Below are 13380 nucleotides of genomic sequence, written 5' to 3'. Positions count from 1 at the left end.
TCTGTTTGTTTGCCAATCTGTGTCTGTCTGTCTGTCTGTCTGTCTGTCTATGTATGTTTGTCTGTGTCTGTCTGTGAATCTGTCTGTGTATCTGTCTGTGAGTCTGTCTGTCTGATTGTCTGTCTGTCTGTTTGTGCTGTCTGCCTGTGTCTGTTTATCTATGCGTATGTGTCTGTCTCTGTCTGTCTGTGTATTTGTCTGTCTGTCCGTGTCTGTCTGTCTGTCTGTCTGTCTGTCTGTCTGTCTGTCTGTCTGTCTGATTGTCTGTCTGTCTGTGAATCTGTCTGTCTGTCTGTATTTATCTGTCTGTCTGTCTGTCTGTCTGTCTGATTGTCTGTCTGTGTCTGTCTCTGTCTGTGAATCTGTCTGTCTGTCTGTATTTATCTGTCTGTCTGTCTGTCTGTCTGATTGTCTGTCTGTGTCTGTCTGTCTGTGAATCTGTCTGTCTGATTGTCTGTCTGTATGTATCTGTCTGTCTGTCTACCTACCTGTATGTGTCTGTCTGTATTTGTGTATGTCTGAGTCCGTTTGTCTGTCTGTGTATATGTCTGTCCGTCTGTCTGTGTTTGTTTGTCAGTCTGTGTCTGTTTGTATGTGTGTGTATGTGTCTGTCTGTCTGTGTCTCTGTATGTCTGTCTGCCTGTCTGTCTGAGTCTGTTTGTCTGTGTCTGTCTTTGTTTGTTTGTTTGTCTGTCTGTCTGTCTGTCTGTGTCTGTTTATCTATGTGTATGTGTCTGTCTCTGTCTATGTGTCTGTCTGTCTGATTGTCTGTCTGTGTCTGTCTGTCTGTGAATCTGTCTGTCTGATTGTCTGTCTGTATGTATCTGTCTGTCTGTCTGTGTCTGTTTTTCTATGAGTATGTGTCTGTCTGTCTGTCTGTCTGTCTGTCTGTGTCTCTGTCTGTCTGTCTGTCTGTCTACCTACCTGTATGTGTCTGTCTGTATTTGTGTATGTCTGAGTCTGTTTGTCTGTCTGTGTATATGTCTGTCCGTCTGTCTGTGTTTGTTTGTCAGTCTGTGTCTGTTTGTATGTGTGTGTATGTGTGTGTGTGTGTGTGTGTGTGTGTGTGTGTGTGTGTGTGTATGTGTGTGTATGTCTGTGTCTCTGTCTGCCTGTCTGTCTGAGTCTGTTTGTTTGTCTGTCTGTCTGTGTCTGTTTATCTATGTGTATGTGTCTGTCTCTGTCTGTCTGTCTGTGTGTCTGTCTGTCTGTGTCTGTGTCTCTGTCTGTCTGTCTGTCTGTCTGTCTGTCTGTCTACTAGGGGTGTCACGATTCTCCAAATCCTCGATTCGATTACATTTTCGATTCTAAGGTCACGATTCGATCCGATTCTCGATTTTTACATATTTTTTATATGGCATATAATTTAGACAAAAATTATATGCCATTATTTATTATAATTATTATTATTATTATAATACTTTAACATTAACATGCACATTGCAAAACTCGCATGGGGGTTTGTGGGCTTCACTTAACGCGAGAGCTTGTAGAGAGAGGATTCCTTCTTGCACGCACATGGACTATGCGCGGTTGGCTTAATGGATCGGGCGGATGACGTGACGAAAAATAATATTTTAATTAAATTCGGGCGGGTGCCGGATCGACTGCTTGTTATTAGCTCTGTCCTTCTAAGCATTCGACATCTCTGCCTTTCATAGTGGCAGCCTCAGAAGTTCAAGAAAAGAACTGAAATGAGACGGTCTAGCCTTCTGTGGACCCAAAATTTGCGTCACCTGCTGCACACGCCCCCAGTAGCGCCCACCGCGCCTGTCAGCAGAAAACAGCGGAGACATTTCTGACTTATTAAAATAAATATGTAATCAGAAAAATATTAATTTATTTCAGAACATATGACACATTGATGTAGATTAATCTATTTAACAGCATATCAAATAATCAACCTAGAAATATACGCAACATAAACAGAATAATATTAACACAAAACATAACTTATAATACTAAAACAGTGACAAGAAAAAGTTTTCTAATAAATACACACTTTTATTTAATAAAGCTTTTAATTGTTTGGGAGATCCTCGGCTGTTAAGGATCCATTCGTTCTATCATTAACAGCGCGGAGAAATGAGGACGCATTTTGACACAGCTCTTATCAACGCTGGCGAAGGAGGTACGTGGCAAACTCAAAAAATGAGAATTAAAAACAAAGGAAATAGAATGTGAGAAAGGGTTGCCTGGAATAAGTTTTCCAACGTGGTAAATTAGGATGACACCAGTGCAGGCTATGAAATAATAGTCTATCCGCGCATCTCTAACATGGACTCTAACATGGACTTAATGCGCGTGTCTTAAGTTGGACTCATAGCATCTGAAATAAATCCAGCATAATAAGCAGCTGCGCTTCTCTCTGTCTCACGTGCACGTGCTCGCATCTGTCCGACGTCTGAACATAAACTAAAGTAGTAACCCTTACGTATTTGTTCAGTTTTATTCGTTTCATGCAAGCTGAGGCAAATTATCCTTTTGTTTAATATATAACCCGCTGCATCTTTGCGCCTCCCTCGCTATCGCGCACGTGCAGAGAGCTGCGCTCTGTCCAAAGTCAGATCACTGGTAATCCTGTTTATGATATGCATTTCAAGGAGTTGTAGCATCCCTCGTCTTTAAAATATGATCGCGTTCCGCTGGACAGATGTTTTTAAAGGCATCTCTGAGAGTTTTTTTCCTCGCTTGGCAAGCCGACCGGACGTGAAATGGGGGCGTGGCAGCATCGACGATCCCATTTTTTAATTCGAAGTTCGAAGCTGTGATTTAATTTCGATCGATTTCGATTTAAAATCGAAATCGTGACACCCCTACTGTCTACCTACCTGTATGTGTCTGTCTGTATTTGTGTATCTCTGAGTCTGTTTGTCTGTCTGTGTATATGTCTGTCCGTCTGTCTGTGTTTGTTTGTCAGTCTGTGTCTGTTTGTATGTGTGTGTGTGTGTGTGTGTGTGTGTGTGTGTGTGTGTGTGTGTGTGTGTGTGTGTGTGTGTGTATGTGTGTGTATGTCTGTGTCTCTGTCTGCCTGTCTGTCTGAGTCTGTTTGTTTGTCTGTCTGTCTGTGTCTGTTTATCTATGTGTATGTGTCTGTCTCTGTCTGTCTGTCTGTCTGTGTGTCTGTCTGTCTGTGTCTCTGTCTGTCTGTCTGTCTGTCTGTCTGTCTGTCTACCTACCTGTATGTGTCTGTCTGTATTTGTGTATGTCTGAGTCTGTTTGTCTGTCTGTGTATATGTCTGTCCGTCTGTCTGTGTTTGTTTGTCAGTCTGTGTCTGTTTGTATGTGTGTGTATGTGTCTGTCTGTCTGTGTCTCTGTCTCTGTCTGTCTGCCTGTCTGTCTGAGTCTGTTTGTCTGTGTCTGTCTTTGTTTGTCTGTCTGTCTGTCTGTCTGTCTGTGTCTGTTTATCTATGTGTATGTGTCTGTATCTGTCTGTCTGTGTATTTGTCTGTCTGTCCATGTCTGTCTGTCTGATTGTCTGTCTGTCTGTCTGTCTGTCTGTCTGTCTGTATGTGTCTATCTGTCTGTCTGTCTGATTGTCAGTCTTTGTCTGTTTGTATGTGTATGTCTGTATGTCTGCCTGTCCATATGATCCCAAATCATCTCTGATGCTGATTGATCTCCTGCAGATATGGACGAGTGTGCAGATGATGTAGATCTGTGTGAAAATGGTCAGTGTTTGAATGTTCCTGGTGGATATCGCTGTGAATGTGAGATCGGCTTTACACACACTCCTAATAGCAGAACCTGTCGAGGTACACACACACACACACACGCATGCACGCACACACGCACGCATGCACGCACGCACGCACACACACACACACACACACACACACACAGTCACTGTGCAGATGTATTTGTTGTAATGAATGATGTGTGTTACAGATATAGACGAGTGCTCTTTTAAAAACATCTGTGTGTTCGGCACATGTCAGAATATCCCGGGAATGTTTCGCTGTATCTGTGATGATGGATATGAGCTGGACAGCACAGGTGGAAACTGCACAGGTAAGCACAGTATTTATAATGTCATGAACACAGTCGATAGCAATGTTCATCAGTGTTCTCTGTGACTGATGTTGTGTGTGTTTGTTTGTGTGTTAGATGTGGATGAGTGTGTGGATCCTCTCAGATGTGTTAATGGTCATTGTAAGAACACAGCCGGTTCATATCGGTGTATCTGTCCCACTCACTTTCAGCTTAACCCCACTGGAGTCGGCTGTGTTGGTAAGAGCGATGATTAAGAAATAATGCAGCTGATGATATGAATGGCTGTATTAATGTGTGTGTGTGTGTGTGTTTATTGTTTTGTGTGTCAGACACACGAGCTGAGAGCTGTTTTCTGGATGCGGCATCTCGTGGACGCAGCGGGTTGATGTGCGATGGTGAGGTGGGCTTTAGAGTCAGCCGTTCGTCGTGTTGTTGTTCCCTGGGACGAGCGTGGGGGAAACCCTGTGATCTCTGTCCTCAACTCAACACCTGTACGTCTGTATATTAACTATCACTTCAGTATTTTCACACTGTTAAGTGTTTGGTAAAGAGCTGAGGGTTGTGTCATGTGTTTCTAGCGGAGTATAACTCACTTTGTCCTGGAGGAGAAGGATTCAGACCAAACCCCATCAGTATCATTCTGGAAGGTAAAAAGTTGCACACAGTCAGCGTAACAGATCATATTTCCCTCTTTAGCTATACACACATTAAACTCTTTTAACATTGACTTCAATAATATCACAATATTGTTTTAAGAAAGAACACTAAATGTAAGGATAATTCTCCTAATGTAAGTTAGTTTCAAAAGAAACATTGACAGTCATTTGAATCCAATGATGCTGGTTGTATCTGTAATATTGTTGGCTTTAAGCTGTATATTTTTAGGAATATTTGTTTTTTTCAGACATTGATGAATGTCTTGAGCTGCCCGGTCTGTGTCAGGGTGGAGACTGTATCAATACCTTTGGCAGTTTTCATTGTGACTGTCCAAGTGGATTCTCCCTTAACCCAGACACTCGCTTCTGTGAGGGTAAGACATGAATCACTTAATGTAATACATGTACAAATGTACTTAGTGCAATACTAACTAATAATGTCATAATCATCATATTATTAATTCACTTCACTGATTACTTACAACCAGGGCCGCATTAACACTATAAGGGGCCCCTGGGCTTTACCATTTTGTGTGGCCCTTCGTCCGCCAGAATTGCAGCCTACATTCTAGGGGTGTGCAGCGGAGTCAGTATTTGTATCTGTATTTGTATCTGTAACAGTCTTAAAATTATTTGTATCTGTATTTGTATTCTGATGGAACCGGAAGTGGGCGGGTCTTAAACCGGAAGTTTGTCATATTACATGAAAATGTCATTTTAAACGCATTTTAGCTTTTTATTATAATTATAACTTAAATAACTGTAAACATTTAATAAAAATAATAATACAAAATTTTAATCAAATAGACAATAACTTGATTCTCGTTACTATTATGCATGGAAAGCAAACATCTCATTTTTAAAGCCTCATACAGCTTGTGCCTGCATCATTCTATTGTAGCATTAAAATAACAAACTTGAAAGCACATTGACAAAACTGTAGGCTACATCACCTTTAAACGTTTATTGTGTCTGTCAGCACAGTTCCATCATGAGACCCATTCTGTATAATGAGTGGGATGTTTTCAGAAAAAAATAAGTAGCCTACATTAATCCCTCGTCTAGCGATATAAATATACTAATTAAACATCTAAAATGATCGTTATTTGTAAGTTGTCTGAGAGTGAAATATAACCTAATACTACTCATACATCCACATGTCTGACATCTTGGTTTCGGTTTAAAAACATGCAGGAATTTGAAAATAAAATGCAGGACTTGCTTGATGTTTACAGAGATATTAAGGGAGATAAAGTTCGGGAACTGATTTATGTAAAAAAGTTATTAAGATCAACAAGACTCACGCTGACTTATAGATCCGAAACGCAAAAACACCTGTTTTGACAAGAATTTACAAAAGCATATTAAGCATTACAACAAACTTGCTGAGCTCATTATTATCTATGTCCATACAGCGTGTGTGCCAACATATCGAATTGTTTAATAAAAAACTCTCTCATTAATCTTCACCTAAATAAATAAATAATCAGATATTCGTTTACAATATCTTCACCTAAATAAATAAATAATCAGATATTCGTTTACAATTACAGTATTCTGTATTATTTAAAAATCAGTTTTGACTTAGTTCAAAACAAGCAACATGATTTTAAACAATAAGGTAATTAGAAAGATTTAATCCAATGTTTCAGTTGTTATTTGCTTACTTTATTTTAATTTCAATTCATTTCATAGTAATCTTCAGTTTAAATTTAGCTTTTAAAATGTTACATTTTCATATTTTTATCTATTTACTTATTTATTTTATATTCACCTAGATTGACCATAAAGCTTGCTTCGACTAGAAGTAATTAAAAGATCATCTACCGGAGTCACACGGAGATATTCATGAATATTTTATTATCAGAGTGCAACATTTTATCAAGTTTTTTTTTGGTCTTGTGTAATTAAATAAAATAAAAAAAACTAAAAGGGTATTTTTTACATCTGGGTTTAAAGAAGTTTGATATTAGCAGCGTTTTTAAGATTTTAAATTAATTCCAAAACAGCTTGCGTCTCTAAATAAGGGACGCGTAGAAAATGTCACTCAACAGGCAATTCTATACTTTCGTTATTTTAAAATTAATTTTAATATTTCCTTGTTTTTATTTAATTGATAGATTATTTAGTGTTATCTGATTAAACTATTTGTGGCTTGTGTTTTATTCCCCTGCGCATTTAGGCATTTTGCACCCATGTTCTGTACCTTATTGATTCTGACTTCATTTTGTTTTTATTTTTTATTAAATGTAAAGGTAAATTCTGATCTAATTTAAGTTCTGTAAGTTATGGATTGCTTTCCGTTGTGTCGATGTTGCGCTGTTGCATGCTGTCACATTAAATTTAGCCGAACGTGCTAGGTGCTCTGCGTGATCGTATTTAGGGGTTTATCAAACTAAACATCAACAAACGGATTTTTTCGGCAAGTATAAGTTTTAAAATGTTTTTAAAAAGGTTGCTTAACTTGTCAAAGGTTGAGCTACAAAACAGGTAAGCAGTTTTTTTTTTGTTTGGTGATGACACCAAAAACATCTCTACTGAATCTGACACAATTGTCTCTCCGGGTTGGTCTCTCTTGTGATTTTATATTATGGTCGGTGTTAACTTTCAAATGATAGAAAAGAGATTCCTGAAACAAATGTTATAAGAGTCGTCAGGTGTTTCAAGTGAATACAGAGATGATCAAAGCAATCAGATATTTCTGTGCAAAATAATAAAGCATATATAGTGTCTATAAAATCATTAATTTCAGTGTTTTTTGGTTATAAATGAACCGTTTAAGGAATTGTATATAAAGCTTGTTTTTTTTATAATTTACAGTAACAAATTATATGTAATTTCTCATCTTTTATTTCCCTGCCCGCTAAATCTCAAAATGAAATAAGATCGCTGAACTTATAGGCTTCCGAGACAGAATCTAATTTGTTATTTATTAGATTTAGTTATCAAAAATGTTTTGTGTAATATTTTTGTGTGCTGTTCTGTACATATTGGCTTTAAAATGTTATGAGGAGTCATTTAATGAATGTTTATATACACGTTGTCTTTCATATTAAGATAAAAACGGGTCCTCAGTTTCGTCTTTGTTCATCACTTGAAAGGCACTTTTGGTCACTTTATCAGAAAGCTGTCTTTGTGTTGCCTTCAGAAATGCAATAATGGATATTTCAGACAGAAATTTTAAAAAGCTCACTAATGATTGCAGGGTAGCCTATAGTAAGTGAGAGATTTTCTTGCACAGGAACTGCATTCACGCACGGACATTCAAAGCAAAGCGATTAAGCATAATTTTAAAGGGAGTATCAACTTTTTATAAAATGCGGTTGTTATTTTTTTCCGGCATCTCGGGGCCCTTCCCAGCCCGAGGCCCTGGGCTTAAGCCCAGGTAAGCCCATGCATTAATGCGGCCCTGCTTACAACTTAGCTTGTTCAGGTCTCTATATCCCATTATTCTTAAGAAATTGTTCTTATTGTTCACTATATGCCGTTTGATTTTTTAATCTTGTCATCAGCAATGAGAGATGAAGGTCATGTGACTTTATATAATGTGTGTTTTAGACATTGATGAGTGTTTGTTCAGGCCTGAGGTTTGTGGTCCAGGCACCTGCTACAACACATTGGGCAACTACACATGTGTCTGTCCACAGGACTACATACAAGTGAATGGAGGAAACAGCTGCATGGGTATATGGGAGTTACATTTACACTCGATTATACATTATTATTGTGTGTGTAGACGTTTGTGGATGATGGACTTCCTGTCAGCACAGATTGAGTGTTGGTTAGTTATGATTGATGTTGTTGTTGTTGTTGTTTCAGATATGAGGAAGAGCTTGTGCTATCGTGAATATAAATCCTCCACCTGTAAACACCAGCTTGCCTTTAACACCACACAGAGACTCTGCTGCTGCGCCTACAATGTGGGCAAGGCCTGGAGTAAACCGTGCCAGTCCTGCCCGATTCCTGGCACAGGTCAATATAACCAACAGACACACAATTAGGGCTGTCACGATTATGAAATTTGGCTGACGGTTAATTGACTAATACATTGTGACGGTTATGATGATTAAATGCCTGTTTTATTGCTTTGACATTTAATTCTCATACTTTTTTTTGTTTGTTTATGAAATCATTTTACACATTGTTGTGATTATTTAAATTAATCTTTTGCAAGGTTTACCTGGCAGTAAATATTAATACACATAACACATATTTAAAAGTAGTCTTATACGGTCTCATTTATACAAGTGCTGCAGCTCCCCCTTGTGGTTTTTAGAGAGATGTGCAATCATTGCGGTGATCTGAAATCATCGCGATGAGGTCAAACAATCGCAATGAGCCAATTATTTAATCATTGTGACAGCTCTACACACAACTCAACAATAATAATAATAGTTTGTAAAATACAGCTAATATTTATATAATAAATATTTTAGGAGGCTTTCGAAGTCTTTGTGGTGGGGTGACTGGTTTCAAGATTGACATTGAAACAGGAAAACCGAAAGGTAAAACACATAAAAGTACAGCACATTTGCATATAGATACTTTACTCAACAAAAGTATGGCAAGCTTTGTGAATGCATGTATTGAGCAGCACAAAATGAGCACAAAAGCACTTTATATACAGTCTTGTTCAAAATAATAGCAGTACAATGTGACTAACCAGAATAATCAAGGTTTTTAGTATATTTTTTATTGCTACGTGGCAAACAAGTTACCAGTAGGTTCAGTAGATTCTCAGAAAACAAATGAGACCCAGCATTCATGATATGCACGCTCTTAAGGCTGTGCAATTGGGCAATTAGTTGAATTAGTTGAAAGGGGTGTGTTCAAAAAAATAGCAGTGTGGCATTCAATCACTGAGGTCATCAATTTTGTGAAGAAACAGGTGTGAATCAGGTGGCCCCTATTTAAGGATCAAGCCAACACTTGTTGAACATGCATTTGAAAGCTGAGGAAAATGGGTCGTTCAAAACATTGTTCAGAAGAACAGCGTACTTTGATTAAAAAGTTGATTGGAGAGGGGAAAACCTATAAAGAGGTGCAAAAAATGATAGGTTGTTCAGCTAAAATGATCTCCAATGCCTTAAAATGGAGAGCAAAACCAGAGAGACGTGGAAGAAAACGGAAGAAAACCATCAAAATGGATAGAAGAATAACCAGAATGGCAAAGGCTCAGCCAATGATCACCTCCAGGATGATCAAAGACAGTCTGGAGTTACCTGTAAGTACTGTGACAGTTAGAAGACGTCTGTGTGAAGCTAATCTATTTTCAAGAATCCCCCGCAAAGTCCCTCTGTTAAAAAAAAGGCATGTGCAGAAGAGGTTACAATTTGCCAAAGAACACATCAACTGGCCTAAAGAGAAATGGAGGAACATTTTGTGGACTGATGAGAGTAAAATTGTTCTTTTTGGGTCCAAGGGCCACAGGCAGTTTGTGAGACGACCCCCAAACTCTGAATTCAAGCCACAGTACACAGTGAAGACAGTGAAGCATGGAGGTGCAAGCATCATGATATGGGCATGTTTCTCCTACTATGGTGTTGGGCCTATTTATCGCATACCAGGGATCATGGATCAGTTTGCATATGTTAAAATACTTGAAGAGGTCATGTTGCCCTATGCTGAAGAGGACATGCCCTTGAAATGGTTGTTTCAACAAGACAATGACACAAAACACAATAGTAAACGTTCAAAGTTCCAAACCAAAAAAATTAAATTAATGGAGAGGCAAGCCAAATCTCCAGATTAAAATCCAATTGAGACATTGTGAGTTGATATCAAAAATGCTGTTTCTGAAGCAAAACCAAGAAATGTGAATGAATTATGGAATGTTGTTAAAGAATCATGGAGTGGAATAACAGCTGAGAGGTGGCACAAGTTGGTTGACTCCATGCCACACAGATGTCAAGCAGTTTTAAAAAACTGTGGCCATACAACTAAATATTAGTTTAGTGATTCACACGATTGCTAAATCCCAGAAAAAAAAAAAGTTTGTACAAAATAGTTTTGAGTTTGTACAGTCAAAGGTAGACACTGCTATTTTTTTTTAACACACCCCTTTCGGGTAGTTGCCCAATTTCACAGCCTTGGGAGCGTGCATGTCATGGGTGCTGGGTCTTGTTTGTTTTCTGAGAATCTACTGAACCTACTGGTAACTTGTTTGCCACGTAGCAATAAAAAATATACTAAAAACCTTGATTATTCTAGTTAGTCACATTGTACTGCTATTATTTTGAACAAGACTGTACTTAATGTCTCTCAAAGTCGTTTTCTTCTGATTTCAATAAGGTCATCTTTGGTTTGTTAAATTACAATTCTTACAAATAATTCATACAAACTGGCATACAGTATGCAACCACATTATTATATCAATGTTCTTCAATGTGTGTTCATTATGATACTCATACAGAGTATTTTCCCTCCATTGTTATCCTGACATGATTATACTGCAGTGTAAAATTCCCGTCTAGTTATTTATTAATTTTTTCTGATCATTTCAGATATTGATGAATGTCGTGAAATCCCTGGCATCTGTAATCATGGTTGGTGTATCAATCATATCGTCAGTATCCGCTGTGAATGTCCCACAGGATTCAATTACAATGACCTGCTGATCACCTGTGAAGGTCTAATGAATAGTGTTAATGTGTCAATATATAATTGTATCACCCTATCATACATCACTCTGTTAGTGTACTGTATGACTGCAGCACTCTATCGCTGCATCACTGTTATCATGCATGACTTGTAACACTATCACACTCTCGCTGTATCATTTTCACTGTATTACGATATCACTTTCGCTGTATCAGAATGTTGCTCTCGCTGTATCACAATATCACTCTCACTGTATCATTCTCACCTGGGCTTTGAACCAAATTTTGATCCCAATTGGTTTGTTCCGAACAGAAACAGTATTTTAACGCTTCCGTTTTTCGGTTCAAGCTTAAAATTGATGTTACTGAACCGGTTAGAACAAAAAATTAAGTTCCCCAACCGGTTAATAACATTTCATGTTAGCTGTGGGACATACAAATAAGTAGGCTGATCATTATGCTGATTATTAGACTACACTATGTGAGCGGCATAACTGTAATTCTGACATGCTTACATTTGTTTCAGCATTATACATGAATTAAGACAAGGACAATTTCTGCTATGTCGTTTATTGGCAAACAACTTTTTTGTTTTTGTTAGAAAAAGAATACTGTGGTATTTCGAGATCATTTTGTTTGTCCTGTCAACAACAGAAAGATTGTTTGCTTGCTTTTTGAAACGCATCTCTCCATGTATACACTTTTGAGTGCACTTAAACACGCGCACACAGGAGGACGAATTCCAAACGGCGCTTCGGCATAAACAGTCGCTCCATATAAAGTGAAAATGACGTTATTTTCGGTGCTTTATCCGACAAATGTATTTTAATGGACTACAGTATGAGACACAGTAGTGCCACTCTTTCTCAAGTTTATACATCAAGAGTTCTGATCTTTGAAGGGCATAGGGATAATCACGTTTGATTGGAGTTGGACCTTACACATTCAACAACGTGTGCATCTGTGCGTATAGAAAATTGCTCACTTTAGTGCTTTTTTGCAGTTAAATTGTTTAAAATCACTTAAGTGTTAACATTTGCAAACCTTTGAAACACGTGCAAATGATCAACTTTTACCCTATTTAAATTTGCGTATTAATCCGCGAATCGCATGCGAGCCGAACTGTGGGTCGTGATCTGTACGGATCCGTTACACCACTAATTAGTATTTAAAAAACAAACATCTTAAAGGGACACCATGAAACTTTTTGGCCACTAGGGGGTGCTAGACACGTATTTTTCACTTCTAGCGCCCCTAGAGCCCACAAGCGCCGCAGCACTGTCGCAAAGGAAAGGAACTGGCCAACCTTAAAACTAAACTAAAAACTAAACATTTAAAATGCTAAACGATCAACATTTTGAGACAACAGGGAGAAACGCAGTCATGTTACAACTTTCTGATGAGGAACTCGTCGTGGCAGAAGCCATTTCTCAATCTGAAGGTTGCAGCCTCCGGATGTCGTATTTTTAAGCTGTATACGTCATCAAGACTGTCTTATTTCACAATATTAACAATTACAAAGTTGACTATTATACTTAGTTAATCGTAAATTGTTGCAGTATGCTTATGACTTGCGAATGTAATGCTCAGTTTACCCTAATAAACCAGGCTTGATGACGTATGCAGCCTGCATATTTGACCTCCGGAGGCTGCAGCCTTCCAATTCAGAAACGACCAGACGTATTTCCTTGCCTTTTTCCAAACAAATATTGTTGCATCGTCTCTCTCTCCCCCTCGCCATCAGGATTTTCCGCAATGGCGCTCGTTATTCCTCTTTTTTGTGTGAAAATCGCTCCAAATCCAAGTAAACCGATGCGTTTAGGTCTGCCGCTTTGTAATACGTCACGTGAGTGACAGCGGAACGCAGCAAATGAGGAAGAGAGAAGAGAGAAACGCTCGGATCTGATTGGTGAATGAATAGGGTTTGGTTTTACACTGTGAGCAAGTTTGAGTGCTATAGCATCCTGGATTGTAATGTAAATATCATAGACACAGTAAAAGAAAGGTAAATACGTAAACACAGCATCTGAATACAGGGAACTATATGCAATATAATCGCCGTAATTTATAAAGAACATCACATTTATGTATGAATCAACAGTTTATATAAAAAATTGCCTTAAAGGGGAAT

At 38.2% G+C, this 13380-nt stretch overlaps 1 protein-coding gene across 1 annotated transcript in view; it reads left to right on the top strand.

Moving 5' to 3' along the window:
• Positions 1 to 13380, top strand: part of fbn2a (fibrillin 2a) — a 56807-nt gene that overhangs the window by 18472 nt on the left and 24955 nt on the right. The window contains exons 21-30 of the mRNA XM_073873771.1: positions 3631 to 3756; positions 3890 to 4012; positions 4109 to 4231; positions 4324 to 4485; positions 4573 to 4641; positions 4899 to 5024; positions 8209 to 8334; positions 8470 to 8622; positions 9087 to 9155; positions 11154 to 11279. Coding sequence (XP_073729872.1) covers positions 3631 to 3756; positions 3890 to 4012; positions 4109 to 4231; positions 4324 to 4485; positions 4573 to 4641; positions 4899 to 5024; positions 8209 to 8334; positions 8470 to 8622; positions 9087 to 9155; positions 11154 to 11279 — 1203 coding nt within the window. The remainder of the gene's footprint in view (positions 1 to 3630; positions 3757 to 3889; positions 4013 to 4108; positions 4232 to 4323; positions 4486 to 4572; positions 4642 to 4898; positions 5025 to 8208; positions 8335 to 8469; positions 8623 to 9086; positions 9156 to 11153; positions 11280 to 13380) is intronic.

The sequence above is a fragment of the Misgurnus anguillicaudatus genome, chromosome 12, assembly GCF_027580225.2.
Source record: "Misgurnus anguillicaudatus chromosome 12, ASM2758022v2, whole genome shotgun sequence".
Classification (NCBI taxonomy): Eukaryota; Metazoa; Chordata; class Actinopteri; order Cypriniformes; family Cobitidae; genus Misgurnus; species Misgurnus anguillicaudatus.
This window is presented reverse-complemented; position numbering and strand designations above follow the sequence as displayed.